Raw genomic sequence first — 25,683 nt, 5'->3', positions numbered from 1 at the left:
CATTAATGGTCTATTGTGGATATGCCATGAATCCCAAAATTTGTATGTTCTTTGGCTGAATAGTTTATTCTTGATGATTCAAAGTCATTTTTTGTGCTGAAAATATTTGAATTATCCAATAATTTGAATGAAGCAACATAAATAATACAGCAAAGTGGGAATTTAGTACTAAAAAATGAATTAGCAGATCATTTGAAATAGAGAAACTTTGAATTAAGAGAAGACTATAATTACAATGGATAATTTAAATTTGGAATAAAAAAGTTGCTCTTAGTTTTGCTAAATGTTTTGCTCTTATCACATATACACTGGTGGGCTTAAATATGTAGCTATGAGTAACCCACCTGAATGCCATTCCTTTTGGGTTCTTTGGAAAGGACCTTAAAATTGGGGGGAGGATGAGAAGAGGATGAGACATTTGGATTAAATATAAATGTGCGTGAAGATCCTGCGTTTAAGAAAAACCTCTCTTTTCAAATCACATGAGCGGGAACATATCCAAGTTGGGTCTCCATAGCCAGAATAAAAGCAGGAAACAGGACACAGGTGGCCATGTTTTTCGACCTACTGTTGATGAATTGCACAGAGCGACATACTGTTGTGGGATTTGAGAATGAATAGATTATTATGACAGGAGCAGTTTGAAAAGATTTGCTCTGTTAAAATTGCTATCTTCCATTATTTTGACTTCAAACCATGGTATAAATAAACATGAAATTGGTAGGTAAATGTTTTCAGTAATTAGTTTATACAGAGCAGATTTATTTATCTTTCGTTGGAAAAACTCTTGGGATCTCTCGGGGTGGGGGGTGGGGGGGGTAGACCTAGCATACTTCTGGCCTTAGGCCCTCCTGTCTTCTGACTGGCTGAACACTCTGGTATCTTGTGGTGGATTAATTATTTGTGAAATGATTTGTTCAAGTTGACTGCCGTGTTTAATTGCATTTGAAAATCAGGCTCTTAAAGATTCTGATGAAATGCCTGAAGTGTGCAGATGTGCTGAGGTTGCAGAGAAATTCCACCCCCAACTCCCCATAGTGTTTAACTGATCTCTGTGGCTCCCAGAATTACATATTTATACTGTCTGTTTTTCCAGTGTGCAAAATTTCAAACATTTTTGTAATTGCACTTTCCCTCTTGAATTTCAGTTGCTATGTGTCTTAACCGTAACCACCAAATGTTGGAATGTGAGATCTTGTAGGAGTTCAATAACAAAATATTGTAAGTTCAGAATGTGATCAACAACCTAAGACTGAATTGGTATTGCAATAATACGCTCACTTTAAAAGTTGAGCATTAGCTGATTTTTATATGGCTCTTTCAATGTTTAATTAATTTCTCTAATTCATCGTCTCATGCTATGAATAACCTAAATCACGCAACTGAGAATTGCAAGAATGCTTGCATTGTGAAAATACCTATGTGACTTCTCCTATCTATGTCACTACTTGGCCATCTTTAATCATTTTTCCTCTACTGAATATACCAGTTACTAATGTAGTGTGTGAGAGAAGCCAGATCCCAGTTAGTATGATGCCTTGTTTTGACCCATGGAATTGAGATGTTTATGCTTTTAACAGTTTCAAGCTGATGCTTGATTCATTTCCAGAAGGTGCTTCTCTGATGTCTACCTCAACTGCAGAAAGGTTTTTTTGTACCTTACTTTGCTTTAGGTAAATTCTCTTATTAGTTTTGAGAGAGGTTTAATTAAGACTTCAGCATTTGCAGGAACTGAATTTTACAGGGCACCTGCCTTTTTTTTCCCACAAGTACAGGAACTGAATGCATAAATGTTATTTAGGACAGGAGAAAAAAAAAGAAAAAGATCAGGCAGATCCTAGCACTGAGTACACTTAATAACACTGTCCACATGCCTGGGCAGCTGTCATTCAGGCATCGAACCCACTGAATAAGTCCAGTTGTAGATCAAAAATACTCCATTTTTGACATCACTTTTTGAAGTATATTGTCTGTAGTGATAGCACAGGTATGAAGTGTTGTCTTTTAGCATGACCTTAGTACTCATTCTGAAGTTTCCTACATTACATCAGTGACTATACTTCTAAGATACTTCATTGGCTGAGGTTGTGAAAGGCGTTATATTATAAATGCAAGCCTTTCTATCTTTTGCAGTACTCCTTCACTCACATGGATTTGTTAGTGAGCAAGGAGAAGTTTCAAATGAAACCTTCACAGGGCAGCCCCTTCACACAGTCAGAGCGAGGTATTGCTAGGGCACATTCCTTGGCAAAGGAACATGAGGAAACTGCTGCACACAGGCAAGTTGCAGTAAAAGTCTTACTTCAGACCCCACAGATTGATGCCAGTCCTAATGATTTAGTTGTGGGGCCTCCTAACTACCCTTTCTTGGAACCAGTTGCATCAACAAAGTCAGGAAAGATTATAATGAAGGTGCATTTCAGAGATCTGTGGCAATCAGAATCATTCGGTCCATCGTGCCTGTGACAGCTGTTTGAAAGAGAAATCCAAATTGGACCCACTCTCCTGCTCTTCCCCCATAGCCCTGCAATTTTTCCCCTTCAAGTATCTATCTAATTCCCTTTTGAAAGTTATTATTGAATCTGCTTCCACTACCGTTTTGCAATAAAAAAATGCAAAGAGTTTAGAGTCTCCTAGGCTAAATGCAGCTTCCTTCCTGTAGCTTGGGAAGTTTATGGCACAGGAGGTTTTTCATTTCCCAGCACTAATGATTTGACTTGAAGAGCACAAAATTCAGAAAATAAAAATTATGATGCGGCTCTTCAGTTGTTTGTTTTTTTGGGCCCTGTGACTTTGGGCACATCTTTGCTGAGTGCAGGATGTTACAGGCTGGTAGACTATTATATGTTATTAGCAGCCTGCAGAGGACAATCCCCCTGAAAGAATCAGTTGCGAATGGCCTCCTTCTGTACTGTATGATTCTATAGGAGCCGGGGAGTGGGACTAATTGGGTAGCTCTTTCAAAGAGCCGGCACAGACACGATGAGCCGAATAGCCTCCTTCGGTGCTATGATTCTGTGAACTGCTTTGGGGTAGTTGCTGCTACATACTCCAGTTTCAAATCTATGGCTGTAACTTGGTGATTAGATTAAACTGCAATAATTGATGCCCTCGATCCTAACCAGGTTGGTTCTGCCTTCTAAAGATGGCGCATTACTGATGTCAGCTGATGGGCAACAAATGGGGGAGGAACCTAAATTGTTTATCTTTGTTATATTGGTCCTTTTAGAGTGAAAATTCTACTGTGTTCCATGTTTTCATTGTACTTACTAACTAGACCTCTGTGTGTAGTCATGTCTGCTTCCTCATTGATAGGTTTGAGGCATTGATATACTTGCAATTGATTACAGGGAGAGTTTATTTCCCTTTTGTGGAACGAAAATGTCAGGCTGGTATGAGGCATGACCTAATTTAACACAGAATGCTGTTGCGGTGCTTATTTTCAAATTTTATTTTGAAAGAACCAGGAAGTACCAGCACGCAGAGCTCTCACAGCCAACTTGCTTATTCCTCGAACAGTAACTCCAGCTTGGTCCAAATGTTGAAACTGCCCGTGGCTGATTATGTCCAACATTAAGCTGGGCTAAGTTGCTCTCATTTATCTGTTTGACTCTTGGAGGTTATTTCGAAGAATCCTAACTGTTGCTGTTGGGCTTGAAGTGGATGTTTTTTTTTCTGTACCTGTAGCACATGAAAGAAAGAAAGACTTGCATTTATATAGCGCCATTACACAACCTCAGGACATCCCAAAGCGCTTTACAGCCAATGAAGTACTTTTGAAGTGTAGTCACTGTTGTAATGTAAGAAATGCGGTAGCGAATTTGCACACAGCAAGGTCCCGCAAACAGCAATGTAATAATGACCAGATAATCTATTTTTTGTGGTGGTCGTTGAGGGATAAACATTGGCCAGGACACTGGGGAGAACTCCCCTGCTTTTCTTCAAAATAGTGCTGTGGGATCTTTTATGTCCGCCTGAGAGGGCAGACGGAGCCTCAGTTTAACGTCTCATCTGAAAGACGGCACCTCCGACAGTGGTGCACTCCCTCGGTACTACACTGGAGTGTCAGCCTAGAATTTGTGCTCATGCCCCTGGAGTGGTGCTTGAGCCCACAACCTACTGACTCAGAGGCGAGAGTGCTGCCACAGCTGACACTCTGTGTAGTCATAAACTAGAGTGATTTTGTTAGGCAGTCAGTTTTATTTAAGCAGTATTCTACAATGCCAATGCTCTTTAGTTGATGGGCAGCACTGGGACTTTTAAACAGAAGTGTTTGCACCATTGTACATTGTGGTTAATACGCAGCCTGATTGCAGCTGTGCAATGTCAGTTGTCACCAGTTTGATAGTTTGTCTTATTAAAGTGTGTCTTCGGTCCAAAATATATGGGATATTTTATTTATTAAAAAGAGACTGCAATGAGCAGTATTTTAGGGTATCTGGCTGATCTTGGAATGATGAAGTGCTGGAAAGGTCTGTTTGACATTAATGATTAATCCTTGGCCCCAAACCGCTGTATAAATTTATAATCTAGTAATATAAATCAGAATGGAGTGATTAGCTGGATACCCTAACTATGCTGTTGGTGACACTATAATTTCAAATATTGCAGACAGATAGCTATAATTGGATGTCAGCTAACAACTGCATTCTTGCTTAAAGGACACAGATAATTCCATTTGTTTAGATCATACTAATCGGGGGAAAGAAGTGAAGTATTAATTGTGTATAAAATTGTTGACTGTACTTCAGTTCATAAGCTTGAAAGTCATTATGTTTCTTTTATAAATATATGTGCAGCATTAAAACTTTTCACTTTGTTCATGGGAAATCTCACTTTTATGCATAGCATTTATACATGATCTTCATTACTCTTCTGGTTCGGTTACAATGTAAGACCTTCAATTTTTCCTCAAATTATCTCATTTGCTGTTTCCCTTTGGTGAGGATACCCAAAAGCCTAAATTTAATGTGAATGAAATTTCGAATGGCACATAACACTTTAATGCAACAAAGTGTAGTAATCAGGCATAAATTCGTTCTTTGAAATGAATTGGAATTGCTTTCCTCTTCGAGGCAGAGTTTCTTCATAATGGGGGATTGTGAATCTTGAAGTTCAGATACCTTAAAATTTCCCATGACAGTTCCTCATTACATCGCCCTTTAAAGGAAAAAATAACTGAGTGGGGAGAAGGGGTACCTTATAGGGTTGCATAACCTTCAATTTAAAATAAAAATAACCTCCGAAGAATGATTGTTGACAGTGAGATACCTTGTGAAGCCTTGGTTCCTGCCATTTGCCTGGCAGCAAACTTGGTGGGTGCTGGTTTTGAACAAAAAGACGAATGAACTTGCATTAACTGGCACCTTTCACGACCATGTAATATCCCAGTGCTTTACAGCCAGTGAAGTACTTTTGAAGTGTAGTCACTTTTGTAATGTAGGAAACATGGCATCCAATTTGCATGCAGTAAGGTCCCACGGACAGCAATGAGATAAATGATCAGGTATTCTGTTTTAGTGATGTTGGGTGAAGGATAAATATTGATCTGGACACTGGGAAGACTCCCTTCTTTTCGAAGAGTGAAAAAATAGTGTAAAAACCCATGTTTTGAGTGACTTCATTGGCCTGTGCTAATGATGTGATTGGTTCTTGCTAACGAACAATCAGATGTCAGAAGGTTTTATCATTATCCATCAGTTCTTCATGCTTTTCAGTTTATGCAGCAGGAGCCAGAGTTCACTGGGTGAGAACTGCAGGGACCAGCACTCAGATGGAGCTGTAGCACTGTAAGGGATTCTGAAAAGTGTAGTGTTTTAATAGCTGCTCATTTACAAACCCAATAAGCTGGTTCCTCCCTGTCTGGGGCCTGATTATTTTCTGCATTATAGACTTATAGATAGATATGCATTTATATAGCGCCTTTCACCACCTCAGGACGTCCAAAGAGCTTTACAGCCAATGCAGGGGCTGGAGCTTGAATCGTTCTGAGGATTTTGTATGTCAAGTTCTATACTGTGATGTACGGTAACTAGAGGGGGTTCAATGATGGAGGGAAAAAATATTTAAAATGATTCAAACTCCACAGAAGCAGAACGAATTTTGTATTGTATCAAAACCTCTGTCTTAGTTTATGCTGCAGTTGCCAAAGTTTGAGACGAAAGCCCTTATTCAGAGAATTTTCCACAGCTAACGCTTGGTTGATATTCGTGATTCTGGTTTCCCTCACTATAATGAGACTAGTGATGCTGATGGATTTTCTTTTTTTCTTCTTTTTCAGGACCAGCTGTCGCAGGCCCTGGAGGATGTTGGCATTCACAAGCTAAAAGCGCAGACAGTAAGCACCAGCTTTTACAGTCGCAGCGCCTGTTTGAATGCCCCGAGAGGGGGAAGCAGCTTGCATTGCATATTGGAACTGGTGGGGTTGAGTGAAGGACTTCGAATTCAGCCTGAGAGGGTGGAGCTAGTGACACGTCATTCATTTTGTGAGACATAGTGCAATTGATGTCAATTTTGAAAAAACTTTAAATATGTAGTCACATCATTTCCTAATCACAATCTCCACAATCCTTCAAGCGGGGAATTATAAAATGGATTATTTTGATTTTATTCAGTTTTTAAAAAAAATGAAAATAAATTTGATCCTGGGTTTACTTTTAATCACTGGTATGCTTCAGGGTTGTGCAGTTTGCTTACTTTCAGAAATGCAATTACTGCTTAAAAAATAACAGTTATAAAAGTGTTGCTACTCAAATTTACAAAATGATCCAATTCACATTTTCTTTTAATCAGATTTTTAAAAAAATGTTTATTTTCTTTTACCGATTTTCTTCCCTCCCCATTTCTTCTGAAGGCTTTGACTCCTTGCTAAGCTTTGGTTCTGGTGTTGGTTGCCCTCCAGTACTAACCCAATTGGTTGTCATTTATGTCTGTGAGTGTCAGTAGGCACACACCGTTGGGAGCACCCCAGCTTCTGTTTTCCCCCCACATATGCACTTCCGGGAGTCGCTGCATGATGATCACGAGAAGGAGTTCTGGATGAAATTCCCCTCCCAATTCAGAGATTCTGAGACCAATGGTAGTGCCCTTACTGCAACCCTGGTAGACATCAGAGAGCTCAGTAGCCATCAAGCATTGAACATGGAACCTTCTTGGTCTGTGTCTCTCCAATCAGGTTTCATGCCCCGCCACAGCACCGAAACAGTTCGAACCAAAGTCACAAATGTCATCCTTTGGGACTGGGACTGTAGCACATTATCCATCCTCATCTCCTTCGACCTCTCTGCAGCCTTTTTTTTTATTCGTTCATGGGATGGGGGCGTTGCTGGCGAGGCCGGCATTCATTGCCCATCCCTAATTGCTATTGAGAAGGTGGTGGTGAGCCGCCACCTTGAACCGCTGCAGTCCGTGTGGTGAAGGTTCTCCCACAGTGCTGTTAGGAAGGGAGTTCCAGGATTTTGTCCCGGCGACGATGAAGGAACGGCGATATATTTTCAAGTCGGGATGGTGTGTGACTTGAAGGGGAATGTGCAGGTGGTGGTGTTCCCATGTGCCTGCTGCTCTTGTCCTTCTAGGTGGTAGAGGTCGCGGGTTTGGGAGGTGCTGTCGAAGAAGCCTTGGCGAGTTGCTGCAGTGCATCCTGTGGATGGTACACACTGCAGCCACAGTGCACCGGTGGTGAAGGGAGTGAATGTTTAGGGTGGTGGATGGGGTGCCAATCAAGCGGGCTGCTTTATCTTGGATGGTGTCGAGCTTCTTGAGTGTTGTTGGAGCTGCACTCATCCAAGCAAGTGGAGAGTATTCAATCACACTCCTGACTTGTGCCTTGTAGATGGTGGAGAGGCTTTGGGGAGTCAGGAGGTGAGTCACTCGCCGCAGAATACCCAGCCTCTGACCTGCTCTTGTAGCCACAGTATTTATGTGGCTGGTCCAGTTAAGTTTCTGGTCAATGGTGACCGCCAGGATGTTGATGGTGGGGGATTCGGCGAAGGTAATGCCGTTGAATGTCAAAGGGAGATGGTTAGACTCTCTATTGTTGGAGATGGTCATTGCCTGGCACTTGTCTGGCGCGAATGTTACTTGCCACTTATCAGCCCAAGCCTGGATGTTGTCCAGGTCTTGCTGCATGCAGGCTCGGACTGCTTCATTATTTGAGGGGTTGCGAATGGAACTGAACACTGTGCAATCATCAGCAAACATCCCCGTTTCTGACCTTATGATGGAGGGAAGATCATTGATGAAGCAGCTGAAGATGGTTGGGCCTAGGACACTGCCCTGAGGAACTCCTACGCCAATGCCCTGGGGCTGAGATGATTGGCCTCCAACAACCACTACCATCTTCCTTTGTGCTAGGAATGACTTCAGCCACTGGAGAGTTTTCCCCCTGATTCCCATTGACTTCAATTTTACTCGGGCTCCTTGGTGCCACACTCGGTCAAATGCTGCCTTGATGTCAAGGGCAGTCACTCTCACCTCACCTGGAATTCAGCTCTCTTGTCCATGTTTGGACCAAGGCTGTAATGAGGTCTGGCACCGAGTGGTTCTGGCGGAACCCAAACTGAGCATCGTTGAGCAGGTATTGGTGAGTAAGTGCCACTTGATAGCACTGTCGACGACACCTTCCATCACTTTACTGATGATTGAGAGTCGACTGATGGGGCGGTAATTGGCCGGAATGGATTTGTCCTGCTTTTTGTGGACAGGACATACCTGGGCAATTTTCACATTGTCGGGTAGATGCCAGTGTTGTAGCTGCACTGGAACAGTTTGGCTAGAGGCGCAGCTAGTTCTGGAGCACAAGCCTTCAGCACTATAGCCGGGATATTGTCGGGGCCCATAGCCGTTGCTGCATCCAGTGCACTCAGCCGTTTCTTGATATCACATGGAGTGAATCGAATTGGCTGAAGACTGGCTTCTGTGATGGTGGGGATATCGGGAGGAGGCCGAGATGGATCATGCACTCGGCACTTCTGGCTGAATATGGTGGCAAACGATTCAGCCTTGTCTTTTGCACTCACGTGCTGGACTCTGCCATCATTGAGGATGGGGATGTTTACAGAGCCTCCTCCTCCCGTTAGTTGTTTAATTGTCCACCACCATTCACGACTGGATGTGGCAGGACTGCAGACCTTTGATCTGATCCGTTGGTTGTGGAATCGCTTAGCTCTGTCTATAGCATGTTGCTTCCGCTGTTTAGCATGCATGTTGTCCTGAGTTGTAGCTTCATCAGGTTGGCACCTCATTTTTAGGTCTGCCCGGTGCTGCCCCTGGCATGCACTTCTACACTCCTCATTGAACCAGGGTTGATCCCCTGGCTTGTTGGTAATGGTAGAATGGGGAATATGCCGGGCCATGAGGTTACAGATTGTGCTGGAATACAATTCTGCTGCTGCTGATGGCCCACAGCACCTCATGGATGTCCAGTTTTGAGCTGCTAGATCGGTTCTGAATCTATCCCATTTAGCACAGTGGTAATGCCACACAACACGTTGGATGGTGTCCTCAGTATGAAGAAGGGACTTCGTCTCCACGAGGACTGTGATGGAGGGAAGATCATTGATGAAGCAATACTGTCATGGACAGATGCATTTGCGACAGGTAGATTAGTGAGGACGAGGCCAACTAAGTTTTTCCCTCGTGTTGGTTCGCTCACCACCTGCCGCAGGCCCAGTCTGGCAGCTATGTCCTTCAGGACTCGGCCAGCTCAGTCAGTAGTGGTGCTACCAAGTCACTCTTGGCGATGGACGTTGAAGTCCCCCACCCAGAGTACATTCTGTGCCCTTGCTACCCTCAGTGCTTCCTCCAAGTGGTGTTCAACATGAAGGAGGACTGATTCATCAGCCGCGGGAGGGCGGTAGGTGGTAATCAGCAGGAGGTTTCCTAGCCCATGTTTGACCTGATGCCATGAGGTTTCATGGGGTCCAGATTCAATGTTGAGGACTCCCAGGGCCACTCCCTCCTGACTGTATACTACTGTTCCTCCACCTCTGGTAGGTCTGTCCTGCCGGAGGGACAGGACATACCCAATGATGGAAGAGTCTGGGACATTGGCTGAAAGGTATGATTCTGTGAGTATGGCTATGTCAGGCTGTTGCTTGACTAGTCTGTGGGACAGCTCTCCCAATTTTGGCACAAGTCCCCAGATGTTAGTGAGGAGAACTTTGCAGCGTCGACTGGGCCTGGTTTGCCTTTGTTGTGTCTGGTGCCTAGTGGTCTGATGCTTGGTGGTCCGAGGGGTTTTATTCTTATTGTGACTTTTTTTCGCGAGATTTTACAACTGAGTGGCTTGCTAGGCCATTTCAGAGGGCAATTAAGAATCAACCACATTGCTGTGGGTCTGGAGTCACATATAGGCCAGACCGGGTAAGGGCGGCAGGTTTCTTCCCTAAAGGACATTAGTGACACGGTCGACCACACCACCCTCTTCGAATGCTTCTCCTCTGTTGTTCAGTTCTGTGGGACAACCCCTTGCTTAGTTGTACACTTATCTATCCAATTGCAAAAAGAACATCTCCATCAATGCCTTCTCTTCCCACCCCCTCATCATCATCTTTGGAGTCTCCCAAGGATCTATCTTTGGCCTCCGCTCTTCCTCATCTAAATGCTGCCACTTGGCGACATCATCTGCAGATATGAGGTCAGCTTCCATGTGTACGCTGACGACATGCAGCTCTACCTCTCCACCACCTCTCTCGACCCCTCTACTGCCTCTTGGTTTGAAACTGTTTGTCCGCTGTCTAGTCTTGGATGAGCTGCAATGTCTTCCGTTGTCCTCGGCCCCCGCCACAAACTCTGTACCCTTGCGACCGATTGCAACCCCTCCCTAGCCACAGTCCGAGACTGAAGCGGACTATTCGCAATCTCAGCATCTATTCAACTCCAAACTGAGCTTGCGGCCTTATCTCTTTGCCGTTCTATTGCCATGTCTTCAGCCATCTCGGGCCCACAATCTGGAATTGCTTCCTTAAACCCCTCTGCCTCTCTACCTCCATATCTCTGTCCCCTTCTTTAAGACCCTTCTCAAAACCCACCTCTGTGTACCAACCTTTTGATCACCCCTCCTAATATCTCCTTTTTTGACACGGTGTCCATTTTTTTTTATTACGCCTCTGTGAAGCACCTTGGGATGTTTTTCTACGTTATTTTAGGTGCTATTCAACGTAGTTGTTGTTGTCATTTGACACAGCCACTCTGAATAAATTTGCTGAGCCATCGGCGAGGCAGAGAGGTTTCAGATTTGAAAGTAACTCAACTACTTGGACAGTTCTTCTGGAATGTTTGCTGTGACTTTTGTTTCGAAATTGCAAGATTGTGCCTATTTTAAGATTATCTTTTAAAAAAAAATCCATGGGGATTGTGTTGACATGTTTTTAATGAAATGGCATCAGTAAACATTCTGATGAACAATGCTTTGAGTCTAGGACACTCAAAAGTGAATTAAATTTTCAATCAAGGATAGCCACCCACGGTAGGCCAGGTTGAAAAAGCTAGAATCTAATTCACTTGTGATTCGTAACAGCTTGTCTGTGAAAGAAAATCCATTTCCTTCCTTTATGGACCAGATTTGAAAGCTGGTCTCTGGAGGATGCAAGATACTGATCGAAACTACTGCCTTAGCCAAATGCGCTAACTAGTTAAGTACAACTTAACTGCCTGACATGGTTTGAGCAGGTGGCCACAACAGATGTCAGGAATAACTGGACAGGTGATTGTTTTGGGAAGTTACGTTTCAGCACGTAGCAAATAAAATGCTTTGTGTTTCAAATTGGATTGGTATGACGGAGAAGTGACCAAGCTGGTCTCAGCTGTGAATTGAGACTGTCTTGGCTTCAGGAGACGAGACTGAAGTTCTGCTTTAACTACCGAACCCTGAATTTCAATTTTGTGGCTATAATTTTCAATACTTGTATAAAACGAAATGAAGAGGAGGCTTGGGACTGAGTAGTGACAAAAAATAAAAACTGAGAATGTCGAAAATCTAATAAAAACAGAAAATGCTGGGAATACACAGCAGCCCTGTCGGCATCTGCATGAAAAAAGATGAGTTAATATTTTGGGCAGATCCCTTCATCAGATTAAGGGTCTTCACCTGAAACATTAACCTATCTTTTCTGTTTCAGATGCTGACGGACCTGCTGTAATATTTCTGAATTCAACAGGGATTGACCAGTGCGATGTGTTTTGAGTGCTATTCTTTTGCCTGTTAGATTCTAGCATCAGAAGTAAGCCATGCTAATGGGGTTTGAACGATGCGTGTCCGAGACAGTTGACAGAGGTCTCGAGTGAAATGAGTTTGGTCTCCTGTAATACTGTGGAGGATGCCCAATCCACCTGAAAGAGTTTATGGTTTTATACCTGACGAATGTACAAGAATAATTGAAAATCAAATACACAGGATGGAATGAATTTGAAGTACAGCCGTATCCATTTAGTTGCAACTCGCTTAATTGGAGTTTCCGTTTTAACACAACCATTTTTATAGTCCCGTTTTTCTCTCTGTACTTCCATCTATGAAAGGTAGTCTTTCTGCAATTTCATTTAATGCAATTCCTGCTTATATGTTAGTGTGGCATGCAGAAATCCAACTTTAATGACACTTTTCACCGTGAGTAATGGGTTACAACATTTGGACCTACTGTGATTCTCCCACATTTCATATTCAGTGTTGGCTTGCATCAACAAGGAGAAGGTGTCCGAGGGCCTCTGGATCCTGCATAACGTCCTCCGGCATTGGTCGCAAATTGTCCCAACATGTGGGTTGGGCTCGGAGTCAGATGTTCATCGATGAGTGACCAGACTGTCCAGGTCTCTTATTACTAGTCAAGATCTTATAACCCTCACTTGCATGATAACAGGCACAGCCTGAAGCAGTTGTTTTGTTTCCAGCATGGGTACTGATCCAGATTGACTTATGCACTGAGCCCCAACAGGGCACTGCCTGACCCATTTGACCAAACCCTTGCCATGAGCATTTTCGTGCAAGAAAGGAGGAAGGCAAGGGAACACCCTCCGAGTGACTGCCTTATGGGATTCATTTTGTGTTATATCCTCAGACATCAAAAACCCATTATAGAATATAGTAGTTATGATGACTCCTGCCAGTCCTCTATTAATCACAGTACTGGCTTAGCCACAATATCTAATGGGTCCTCAACTGTGATACTGTTACATGTTTCAATTAATCCCAGTCACCTAAGGCAAGGGAAGCCCATGACTTCAATCAAGTTGCAAGCTGCTGCTATGCAGAACAGTCAACAGACTTCACCATATCTGAGGAAGGGGAGGAAGATGACAGTGACGGTGGGGGGAGGATGACATGGGGGATGTCCTCTCTCTGCAGGGATTCCCACTTGTCTCAGCATTGAGTCCTTTGCAGAGTGCTGACTTAGTACATAACTCATTTGTTGAGCATAATGCCGTGATTGGTTGTTAATTGTTAAATGCAATGGGTGAGTAACGATGCGATAATTGACTTTGTAAATACTTCTGTAAAACCACTGTATATATTGGAGTAACATTTGCTGGAGTTTTGCTGCTCCTATCAGTCATTACATCGTCCAAAGAAGGTGGTTTGCAGTGTCTGAGAGTGAGGTAAATAAGTAACTTGAGTCTTTTAAAGGCAAATTTACAGGATTACTTTCTTACCCGAAATTCAACTGGACAAGTGAGTTAATGTTTGAAGAGGAGTAGTGGTCACTGCTTAGATATGGAAAGTCTGCTGGGTTTGGTGTGGTCTGACAGAGCGGGACATTCCATTTCAACATCAGTTTTTCTCGATTGAACTGAACAGGAGTTTAACAGTGGCTGTAACTCAGCTGGAATAAACTACCTGTCGACTGTGATCAGATCCAGTGTAGTGTAATGCAGCAAAGCCACTCAAATGGATAGAGAGAACACAGTGTCAGACATTATAACGTCTGGAGCATGCACACTTGAACATCTCATCCTAATAGCAAAGCTGTGTGGTGATCTGCAATAGATAGCATTACTTCCAGTGGCTAAACATCTCCATAAATATCAAATGTGATAGGTCTTTTACTTTCTCTGTTATCTGTCAATCGAGAAGAAGGGAAGTACTTTCAGTCTTACTCCTTCACTGCTAGGCACTTAGAGTGGTTTAACACAACTGTCTCCATATTGTGTACGGCCAATAGGTAGTATCTAGATATTAAGAACATAAGAAATAGGAGCAGGAGTAGGCTATACGGCCCCTCAAGCCTGCTCCGCCATTCAATAAGATCATGGCTGATCTTTGGCCTCAACTCCACTTTCCCCCTCGATTCCCATATCCCTTGATTCCAAAAATCTATCTGTCTCAGAATTGAATATACTCAATGACTCATCATCCACTGCCATTTGGGATAAAGAATTCCAAAGATTCACAACCCTCTGAGTGAAGAAATTCCTCCTCATCTAGTCTTAAATGGCTGACCCCTTAACCTGCGACTATGCTGCCTAGTTCTAGACTCATTAGCCAGGGGAAACAACCTCTCAGTATCTACCCTGTCAAGCCCCCTCAGAATGTTATATGTTTCAATGAGATCACCTCTCATTCTTCTAAACTCCAGAGAGTATAGGCCCATTCTACTTAATCTCTCCTCATAGGACAACCCTCTCATCCCAGGAATCAATTTAGTGAATCTTTGTTGCATTGCCTCCGAGGCAAGTATATCCTTTCTTAGATAAGAAGACCAAAACTGTACACAGTTCTCCAGGTGAGGTCTCACCAAAGCCTTGTACGTTTGTAGTAAGACTTCCTTATTCTTGTACTGCAACGCCCTTGCAATAAAGGCCAACATGCCATTTGTCTTCCTAATTGCTTGCTGTACCAGCATGCTAACTTTCTGTGTTTCTTATACAAGGACACCCAAATCTCTCTGATATTGTTTTAGTATTGGCCAGATATACATTTTAATTGTAGATGCAAAGCAGCCACTGGCAGCTGGGTTAAAATCATGGGCTCCCCTTGCCTTAGGTGACCAATGATATCGCACTGGAATTGATTTTCTTTGAGAGTCAATGGCCTTGAAATTGGATTGTGCCCGAATCGGAGCGTGATCCTGGTGCAACACATACTGTATGCACCTAATGTGGCCGGCAGCAGTACCACAGCAAATTTGTCCGCCAGCCTCGTTAGGATAGTGCCATCGAGCTGCAGGCACTATTCGCAGCCCCAGGCGCAGCTCGCTGGTTGTGTGGAGGCAGCAAGATCGGCTGGCTTGGATGCTGGTCAAGGGTCTCGGGAGAGTTCAGGGGAGCGGGAGGCAATCGGGAAAGGTTGTGGCCGGAAACCCCCCCGCTCCTCCTGGCTCCACAATAAGGTGAGTAAAAAAACTTTTAACCTATGGCGCATGCTGTGGTCATTCGCAGTCCAAGTTCGCAAAGGGGCCTGAAACAGGTCTTAAACCTCCGCTTTGCATATGCAATGGGCCTAACACCAGTTTCATGCGCAAGCAGTGGACACCTCACCAATATGGCGAATGGCTCACTTCCGCCATATTTTAGACCCATGGGTGCCTGTTTTACACTTATAAAACGACAGCAGTTCGTTCCAATTGCTAGGCCAGTATGTTTTGCCAAAAACTTTTCTCTGTGTAAAGTATAGGTAAGTCCCTGGAACTTCCTCCATGTAATGCTCTGCTCTGTTGCTAAAACTACCCCCTGTGTAATGCTTGGGTCAGTCCTTGGAGCTTCCCAAAGCGCTTTACAACCAATGAAGTGTAGTCACTGTTATAACGTAGGAAACACGGCAGCCAATTTGCGCACAGCACGGTCCCACAAACAGCAGTGCGATAATGACCAGATAATCTGGTTTTTTTTCTCGTGATATTGGTTGAGAGATAAACATTGGCCAGGAGACCAGGGAGATCTCCTGTGCTGTTCTTTGAATCGTGCCATGGGATCTTTTACATCCAACTGAAAAGGCAGTCGCGGCCTTGGTTTAACATCTCATCCAAAAGATGGCACCTCTTGCAGTGCAGCATTCCTTCAGTACTGCACTGCAGTGGCAGCCCAGATTATATGCTCAGATCTCTGGAGAGGGACTTAAACCCACAACCTTCTGACTCAGAGGCGAGAGTGCTGCCTATGAGCTATGGCTGACACAATGCAAAATGACTATGGGAAATCATGCAGACATTCTCAGGACATCTCCCCTTCATAGTGTACTGGTCAATATTTGGAGTCTTTTATTCCTCCCACTTCTTCTGAATAATGTGTGGGCTGTTCACAACTTTGAGCTTCCTTGTATAATACAATTTGAATGCATTGGCTGGTATCTCTGAAATTCTGTGTTCATCCATGCAGTTGGTATCTGAGCTTCTGTGAGCACTTTCATGAATAAAAGACCGTGCAAGGTTTTTGAATTTCTTGAAAGCTTGAGGAACAGCACCTCATCTTTCGTTTAGACACTTTACAACCTTCCGGACTCAACATTAATTTCAATAACTTCAGATCATAACCACTGCTCCCATTTTTTCGGTCAGCTAGTGCTGGTAATGGTTCTGCTGCTACTGATCAATCTTTTGTTTCTTAACCTGCCCCATTACCACCTTCCTTGCCTTGCAACATCATCCCTTTTGTCATTTAATCACTCCTGCCCTCCACCCTATCACAGACCTTCCCTTTTGTTCTTTCCTCCCCTCCCGCCCCCCTTTCCCTGGCTCTGTACTTGCTCAAAAACTTTAACTGTTTTAACATCTTCCAGTTCTGATGAAGGTCTTTGACCTGAAACGTTAACTCTGTTTCTTTCTCCACAGATGCTGCCTGACTTGCTGAGCTTCTCCAGCATTTTCTGTTTTTATTTCAGATTTCCAGCATCCGCAGTATTTTGCTTTTGATTTTGAATTTCTTTTTAAATGCTTTTCTTAATTCCTGTTTTGACTGTTAAAGTAGTTCAGTCATCAAAAAATAATTTTTGCCTTGAAGCAATTGAATCTTAGATTGAGATTTCTAGCTACTGATGGGAAAACTTCATCGAGCCAACTTTTATGGATTGCTGTAAATCGTAGGGGTGCCAACTTGCTCCGTTGCTAAAACTTTCCCCTATGTAATTCTTGGGTCAGTCCTCAGAGCTTCCCAATGCACTTTACAACCAATGAAGTGTAGTCACTGTTGTAATGCGGCAGCCAGTTTCTCTCTCAAATCCGGCTGTCTCAACATTTCTTGCCAAGTCTCTAAAATTCCAAGTTTTGGAAACTGAAAAACTGACAAAATTCAGATACTCAGATTTTGCAGCAAAAATTTAGTTTGCGTGTGAAGTATGAAAAGCTGGCGTTTCTGATATCTCCGTGAGTCAAGGATCTAATGAACAGTCGTGTGTGCGAGCTCAGAACAATTTGTTACATCGGTGAGCCGAGCGGAGGGAGCGTCCGATAAAAGGCGGGATTTCAGAGCGCTGAGAACAGCTGAGAGGAGCCGAGCCGAGCGGAGGGAGCGTCCGATAAAAGGCGGGATTTCAGAGCGCTGAGAACAGCTGAGAGGAGCCGAGCCGAGCGGAGGGAGCGTCCGATAAAAGGCGGGATTTCAGAGCGCTGAGAGGAGCCGAGCCGAGCGGAGGGAGCGTCCGATAAAAGGCGGGATTTCAGAGCGCTGAGAACAGCTGAGAGGAGCCGAGCCGAGCGGAGGGAGCGTCCGATAAAAGGCGGGATTTCAGAGCGCTGAGAACAGCTGAGAGGAGCCGAGCCGAGCGGAGGGAGCGTCCGATAAAAGGCGGGATTTCAGAGCGCTGAGAACAGCTGAGAGGAGCCGAGCCGAGCGGAGCTGCGACCGAGTTCGAAGTGACGTCAGAAATCAGATCGGGACGCGACACAGGGGAGGCACCTGATTGGTGAGTAGGTTCAGGTGAGTATTTCTACTTATCGACAGAAACTGAAGTAAAAGGAAAGGGAAGGTCTGCAGGTCTTATAGGAAGTAGCGTTTATTTTTTAGTGAATCAAGGTCCCTAGTGTAGTTAACATTCTCTAAATTGAGAACAATTTAAAGGAGTAAACTCCTTAAAGGGAGTGGTAAGTAGTTTTTCTTTCCTTTTTTTTTCTCTTGACATTGTAGTTGTTCTTAAGCTAATTTAAGGGTTAAGTCATGGCAGGAGATCCCAGCGCCGTGTCATGTTCCTCTTGTGGGATGTGGGAATTCAGGGCTCCTTCCTGTATCCCTGATTCCTTCACCTGCGGGAAGTGTGTCCAGCTGCAGCTATTGTTTGACCGCTTGACGGCTCTGGAGCTGCGGATGGACTCACTTTGGAGCATCCGCGATGCTGAGAAAGTCGTGGATAGCACGTTCAGTGAGTTGGTCACACCGCAGATAAAAATTACTGAGGGAGATAGTGAATGGGTGACCAACAGACAGAGGAAGAGTAGGAAGGCAGTGCAGGGGTCCCCTGCGGTAATCTCCCTCCAAAACAGGTATACCGTTTTGGATACTGTTGGCGGAGATGGCTCACCAGGGGAAGGTGGCAGTGGCCAGGTTCATGGCACCGTGGCTGGCTCTGCTGCACAGGAGGGCAGGAAAAAGAGTGGCAGAGCTATAGTGATAGGGAACTCGATTGTAAGGGGAATAGACAGGCGTTTCTGCGGACGCAACCGAGACTCCAGGATGGTATGTTGCCTCCCTGGTGCAAGGGTCAAGGATGTCTCGGAGCGGCTGCAGGACATTCTGGAGGGGGAGGGTGAACAGCCAGTTGTCGTGGTGCATATAGGCACCAACGATATAGGTAAAAAACGGGATGAGGTCCTACAAGCTGAATTTAGGGAGTTAGGAGTTAAACTAAAGAGTAGGACCTCAAAGGTAGTAATCTCAGGATTGCTACCAGTGCCACGGGTTAGTCAGAGTAGGAATGACAGGATAGCTAAGATGAATACGTGGCTTGAGAGATGGTGCAAGATGGAGGGATTCAAATTCCTGGGCCATTGGAACCGGTTCTGGGGGAGGTGGGACCAGTACAAATTGGACGGTCTGCATCTGGGCAGGACTGGAACCAATGTCCTAGGGGGAGTGTTTGCCAGTGCTGTTGGGGAGGGTTTAAACTAATGTGGCAGGGGGATGGGAACCGATGCAGGAAGTCAGTGGGAAATAAAGTGGTGACAGAAACAAAAGGCAGTAAGGGAGAGTGTACAGAACATGACCGGACAGATGGTCTGAGAAAGCAGGGCAAAGACCAAGGGAAGTCTAGATTAAACTGCATTTATTTCAATGCAAGAAGTCTGATGGGCAAGGCAGATGAACTCAGGGCATGGATGGGTACATGGGACTGGGATGTTATAGCTATTACTGAAACATGGCTAAGGGAGGGGCAGGACTGGCAGCTCAATGTTCCAGGGTACAGATGCTATAGGAAAGATAGAGCAGGAGGTAAGAGAGGAGGGGGAGTTGCGTTCTTGATTAGGGAGAACATCACGGCAGTAGTGAGAGGGGATATATCCGAGGGTTCGCCCACTGAGTCCATATGGGTAGAACTGAAAAATAAGAAGGGAGAGATCACTTTGATAGGATTGTACTACAGACCCCCAAATAGTCAACGGGAAATTGAGGAGCAAATATGTAAGGAGATTACAGACAGCTGCAAGAAAAATAGGGTGGTAATAGTAGGGGACTTTAACTTTCCCAACATTGACTGGGACAGCCATAGCATTAGGGGCTTGGATGGAGAGAAATTTGTTGAGTGTATTCAGGAGGAATTTCTCATTCAGTATGTGGATGGCCCGACTAGAGAGGGGGCAAAACTTGACCTCCTCTTTGGAAATAAGGAAGGGCAGGTGACAGAAGTGTTAGTGAGGGATCACTTTGGGACCAGTGATCATAATTCCATTAGTTTTAAGATAGCTATGGAGAAGGATAGGTCTGGCCCAAAAGTTAAAATTCTAAATTGGGGAAAGGCCAATTTTGATGGTATTAGACAGGAACTTTCAGAAGTTGATTGGGAGAGTCTGTTGGCAGGCAAAGGGACGTCTGGTAAGTGGGAGGCTTTCAAAAGTGTGTTAACCAGGGTTCAGGGTAAGCACATTCCTTATAAAGTGAAGGGCAAGGCTGGTAGAAGTAGGGAACCTTGGATGACTCGGGAGATTGAGGCACTAGTCAAAAATAAGAAGGAGGCATATGACATGCATAGGCAGCTGGGATCAAGTGGATCCCTTGAAGAGAATAGAGATTGCCGGAGTAGAGTCAAGAGAGAAATCAGGAGGGCAAAAAGGGGATATGAGATTGCTTTGGCAGATCAGGCAAAGGTGAATCCAAAGAGCTTCTACAAATACATAAAGGGCAAAAGGGTAACTAGGGAGAGAGTAGGGCCTCTTAAGGATCAACAAGGTCATCTATGTGCGGAACCACAAGAGATGGGTGAGATCCTGAATGAATATTTCACATCGGTATTTACGGTTGAGAAAGGCATGGATGTTAAGGAACTTGGGGAAATAAATAGTGATGTCTTGAGGAGTGTACATATTACAGAGAGGGAGGTGCTGGAAGTCTTAACGCGCATCAAGGTAGATAAATCTCCGGGACCTGATGAAATGTATCCCAGGACGTTATGGGAGGTTAGGGAGGAAATTGCGGGTCCCCTAGCAGAGATATTTGAATCATCCACCGCTACAGGTGAGGTGCCTGAAGATTGGAGGGTAGCAAATGTTGTGCCTTTGTTTAAGAAGGGCGGCAGGGAAAAGCCTGGGAACTACAGACCAGTGAGCCTGACATCTGTAGTGGGTAAGTTGTTAGAGGGTATTCTGAGGGACAGAATCTACAGGCATTTGGAGAGGCAGGGACTAATTAGGAACAGTCAGCATGGTTTTGTGAGAGGAAAATCATGTCTCACGAATTTGATTGAGTTTTTTGAAGGGGTAACCAAGAAGATAGATGAGGGCTGTGCAGTAGACGTGGTCTACATGGACTTCAGCAAAGCATTTGACAAGGTACCGCATGGTAGGTTGTTACATAAGGTTAAATCTCATGGGATCCAAGGTGAGGTAGCCAATTGGATACAAAATTGGCTTGACGACAGAAGACAGAGGGTGGTTGTCGAGGGTTGTTTTTCAAACTGGATGCCTGTGTCCAGCGGTGTGCCTCAGGGATCGGTGCTGGGTCCGCTGTTATTTGTTATTTATATTAATGATTTGGATGAGAATTTAGGAGGCATGGTTAGTAAGTTTGCAGATGACACCAAGATTGGTGGCATTGTGGACAGTGAAGAAGGTTATCTAGGATTGCAACGGGATCTTGATAAATTGGGCCAGTGGGCCGATGAATGGCAGATGGAGTTTAATTTAGATAAATGTGAGGTGATGCATTTTGGTAGATCGAATCGGGCCAGGACCTACTCCGTTAATGGTAGGGCGTTGGGGAGAGTTATAGAACAAAGAGATCTAGGAGTACAGATTCATAGCTCCTTGAAAGTGGAGTCACAGGTGGATAGGGTGGTGAAGAAGGCATTCAGCATGCTTGGTTTCATTGGTCAGAACATTGAATGCAGGAGTTGGGATGTCTTGTTGAAGTTGTACAGGGCATTGGTGAGGCCACACTTGGAGTACTGTGTACAGTTCTGGTCACCCTATTATAGAAAGGATATTATTAAACTAGAAAGAGTGCAGAAAAGATTTACTAGGATGCTACCGGGACTTGATGGTTTGACTTACAGGGAGAGGTTAGACAGACTGGGACTTTATTCCCTGGAGAGTAGGAGGTTAAGGGGTGATCTTATAGAAGTCTATAAAATAATGAGGGGCATAGATAAGGTCGATAGTCAAAATCTTTTCCCAAAGGTAGGGGAGTCTATAACGAGGGGGCACAGATTTAAGGTGAGAGGGGAGAGATACAAAAGGATCCAGAGGGGCAATTTTTTCACTCAAAGGGTGGTGAGTGTCTGGAACGAGCTGCCAGAGGCAGTAGTAGAGGCGGGTACAATTTTGTCTTTTAAAAAGCATTTGGACAGTTACATGGGGAAGATGGGTATCGAGGGATATGGGCCAAGTGCAGGCAATTGGGACTAGCGTAGTGGTATAAACTGGGCGACATGGACATGTTGGGCCGAAGGGCCTGTTTCCATGTTGTAACTTCTATGATTCTAACTTCTATGAAAGCCCATGGTTAGAGTTGGCATTTTGTGGAAAAATCATGCATCATGACTAGCAATGATCATAAGAAAAGGCTGTTGGGCCCATCAAACTCTTTCCTGCAACAGATCATGAACAATCTGCCCTATCACGGACTGGATTCAACCTGTTTAATCTCCCAGGGACAGCTGTGCAAAGTTTATTGTTGTCCTCAAAACTAAACTCCAGAATACGTATCTAACTGTGTGTGCTGTATTACTTGCTCTTGACAGTTTCCTTTCCTTGAAGGGACAGTTCGGTGGAATCCAGAAACTCAGGTAGTATCATGTTCCTTCCACTCACTATTTGATCATCTCAGTTCGTACTTGCTGTTCTAACCCTCAGTCCTCTTCTTAAACAGATAGTCATCTCGATCTTTATTTTAGAAGGTAAAACTTGTCGCATTAACTGTGTCAAGAGCAAAACCATTGCATTAATTGTATCGCAAATGTGCTTTGCTATGAAAATGTTTTAAAATTCATGTTGTCATTTTTTTGTGCTTTTATGCATTTGACAAAAGACAGCTCAATCTGTGGAAAATAATCAGGAGGAATGAGACAGAAGACCAGTTGAGCTTGTTAGGCCTACATTTGGAGCACCTATTTAGCAGGGAGTCACAGCCATGTGATGTTCAGAGAGTAAAGTTTATGAGCCCTTTACTTAATATTTTAATGTAAAATCCTGAGCACTAGAAGCCCTAAAAAATGGATTAATCGGTGGTGATTCTCCCACTCACCACCTTTGATCTCTGAAATCTGTAATCATCTTTTTTACCTGTTATCATGACAACCATTTCCTTCTAAGAAATCTGCAATAAAAATGACAATGCTGAATGTTGGTGCACCTTATGTAAAAAGACCTAATTTTCCCCCCAAAAGATCTCATCTAATTAATATGATGTGATGTGTTCTGCCTTATTCATGAAGTATTAGGGTTCAGTGATATCATGACCAGGTATTTTTAAAGAAGAAATGTATTTGTATGATAACACATTGAAATGGCAGAAGAATCACCTTGAGCAAAACATTGAGAAAAAATATTGATGCAGTGAAAGGACCAACTTATTCAAGTGCAGTTGGCTTCTCTCTTTAAATGACCAAACTTTCTTCAGATCCATCTATCCTCACTGCATTCTAACAGCTAAGGTGGAGTGTAGATGTGATCTCATTGGGAAAGAAGAGGTTAATTGTTACTATGCTACTATAACCTTTAAAAAATTTGCTAATTAAGTAATTTACAAGTAACAAATGTACATTGTCACCAAGGCATTAATTAGATCAATTAGAACTGATGGACTTTGTTTTTCAACATTTGAATAAAAACTTCTCCAATAAGTTATTCTGATCACAGTTCCTCCAGGCCGTGAAAGGTTATGAAAGAGGCTCATTAGTGAGTTCTTCCTTAATTAGGAATGTCAACTGCGAAAAATGCACGGATTTCTCAATTGTGTCATATCAAAGTACTTCTTTTATTAAAATTCCCAAATTTTCTTGGCCATTTTAAACTACTATAAATGTGTAAAAGCATTTTGATCCTGGTATGTTTTAGTTCATGGCCCATGAAACCCAAGAGCTTCAAAATAAAGCGCTTTGGAAAAAAAAATCAAACAGTGGCTTGGCTGAGAGGTTATATCTGCAGAAATTCAGTTCACTAAAGCTGAAATGGAACCACAAGACATATGTCTGGACAGCAAACATTCATTAACACGTAATTGTTACCAGGCCACAGTGAGTCTTTGCTAATGAAATCTCAACCTCAACATATAAATGCTGACAAATTCCAGCATTAATATTGTAAGCTGCTTCCAAATACAGGGCACTCACTCGTAGTGGTTAATTGACATTGGAGTTTTCTTTCTAAAAACGTGATGGATCCTCTAAATATAGACAATATTATACACTGGCGCATTGGTTAGTTGTCCAGCGCATATATATTCTTTCCTGATATTACCATATTATATATTCTCTACAAATTTCCTCCCCCCCCCACACACACAACGTGGTGTGAGATCAGTGGTTGAAGTTTAGTTCCAGTACGTAAGCACAGCAAATATATAAATGATGCCTCCTGTCTATCAGGGAAGCACCTTACTTCTGTTTGGCATCTCCCCTAATGGCTCAGCTGAAAACAGGAGCTTGCTATGTGGGGAAAGGTGGGCCGGTATTTGGATTGCTACATTGTATGCTGCAGGGTGTTGGTGGATGTGAAATTCTGTAGAATGCAATGACAGATAATTGTCAGCGTATACTTTATTTGAATAATGGAATCATTCATTCGAGTAGAGCATTTTAAAATACGCATGTTAAGGATGAAAACCATTTCTCACTTTTTCTCATGCCCATTTGTGTTTTAAATCAGGCAATATTTCTATACTTTATTGGATCAGTATATTCTACATTGTATAGATATATTTTTTAGCCCCCAGTATGGTGGTGAAAGAGTCAATGAGTAATGCCCCAATGTTGAATGAAGTCAGGTTAGTTAGTGTGTGTTTGGTGTGGGAGATCAGGGGTGACAGGTTCATGCATACACAAGTACCCAAGCGGGACTCTTGACAAAGAGAGAACTGGAATAGAGATGCTACGGTGAACTACAGATCCAAATCGCAGGATTAGCACTGAAACTCTAGAGTGCAGCAGTACTGGTTATTGATCTTTTTCACACCAAAGTGAAATTGGACTTATGTGTCATGAAGGCTCAAGGATATTAGTGGTGAGCAAACTGGGCTTTGCTCTCCCCACTCCAACTGTCTATCTAGTTTTGCAATCTTATCAGTTTCAAATATGCATTGAAAGGGAAGCCACAATTATATTTTATTGGAGTTTTGTCAATCTGTGTATTAAAATGGCAAGAAAACACTTCCATTACTTGAGTCATAATGGTACTTTGGAAATATTTGGAATGATTTCAATTCTCCTCGATCGGCAGGAACAGAGCAGAGGAGCAGTTAAAGGAGCGGTTCCATTTCCCACTGTGTTCCCCGTGGCTTTAACACCGCTAGATTTGGTGTCGGATGAGGCTCCTGCCAGACTCCATTGGGAGCCTCATTAATAAAAAGTCAGAAACTCTTTTCATTTTTTTCTATTACATAGTGTAGAGACAGGGGGGGCAATCTTAACCTAACACGTCCGTCGGGAAACTGACGGATTGGGCGCAACGCTGATTTTACTCTCCGTGGAAGACAATGGAGAGTAATATTGGGCAAGGTGTAAAACCACGATCCACCCAATCCTGTGAGTCTCCCATCTGCTGAGTTAGGTTAAAATTACACAAGGATTTGGTAAGGAGCTGATAGCCAGTATAGTAAGCGATGGATGTCAGTACATTTCTCACTTTACACGCTGGTGGTTGCAGTGTGAATCATGGTGTTGGTAACTTCACATATCTGCCAGTTACACATGTAAGGCATTTTTTTTTCCATTTTTCTCAACCAAGCTGATGTACTGATCTTTGCTAAAGCAGCTCCTTTGGGGCAAGAGAATGAGATCATAAACTTTGGAACAGATTGTAAAAAGAGAAATACTGGAAACGCACAGGTTGATCAGCATCAATGTTTCAGATGGCACTCTACCTGTGATTCTCCCCTCCTCTGAGTTTTCCTGGTCCG

At 43.6% G+C, this 25,683-nt stretch overlaps 1 protein-coding gene across 3 annotated transcripts in view; it reads left to right on the top strand.

The window, feature by feature from the left end:
• The window catches only part of mad1l1 (mitotic arrest deficient 1 like 1), a 730,635-nt gene that overhangs the window by 256,442 nt on the left and 448,510 nt on the right, over window positions 1-25,683 (top strand). For all 3 annotated transcript variants that reach the window (XM_068002947.1, XM_068002946.1, XM_068002948.1), the window contains one exon: window positions 6,281-6,337. In XM_068002947.1, the coding sequence (XP_067859048.1) occupies window positions 6,281-6,337 (57 nt within the window). The remainder of the gene's footprint in view (window positions 1-6,280; window positions 6,338-25,683) is intronic.

The sequence above is a fragment of the Heptranchias perlo genome, chromosome 22 (genome assembly GCF_035084215.1).
Source record: "Heptranchias perlo isolate sHepPer1 chromosome 22, sHepPer1.hap1, whole genome shotgun sequence".
NCBI classification, from domain to species: Eukaryota; Metazoa; Chordata; class Chondrichthyes; order Hexanchiformes; family Hexanchidae; genus Heptranchias; species Heptranchias perlo.
Note: the sequence above shows the minus strand (reverse complement) of the source record. Positions and strands in the feature narration are given on the sequence as shown.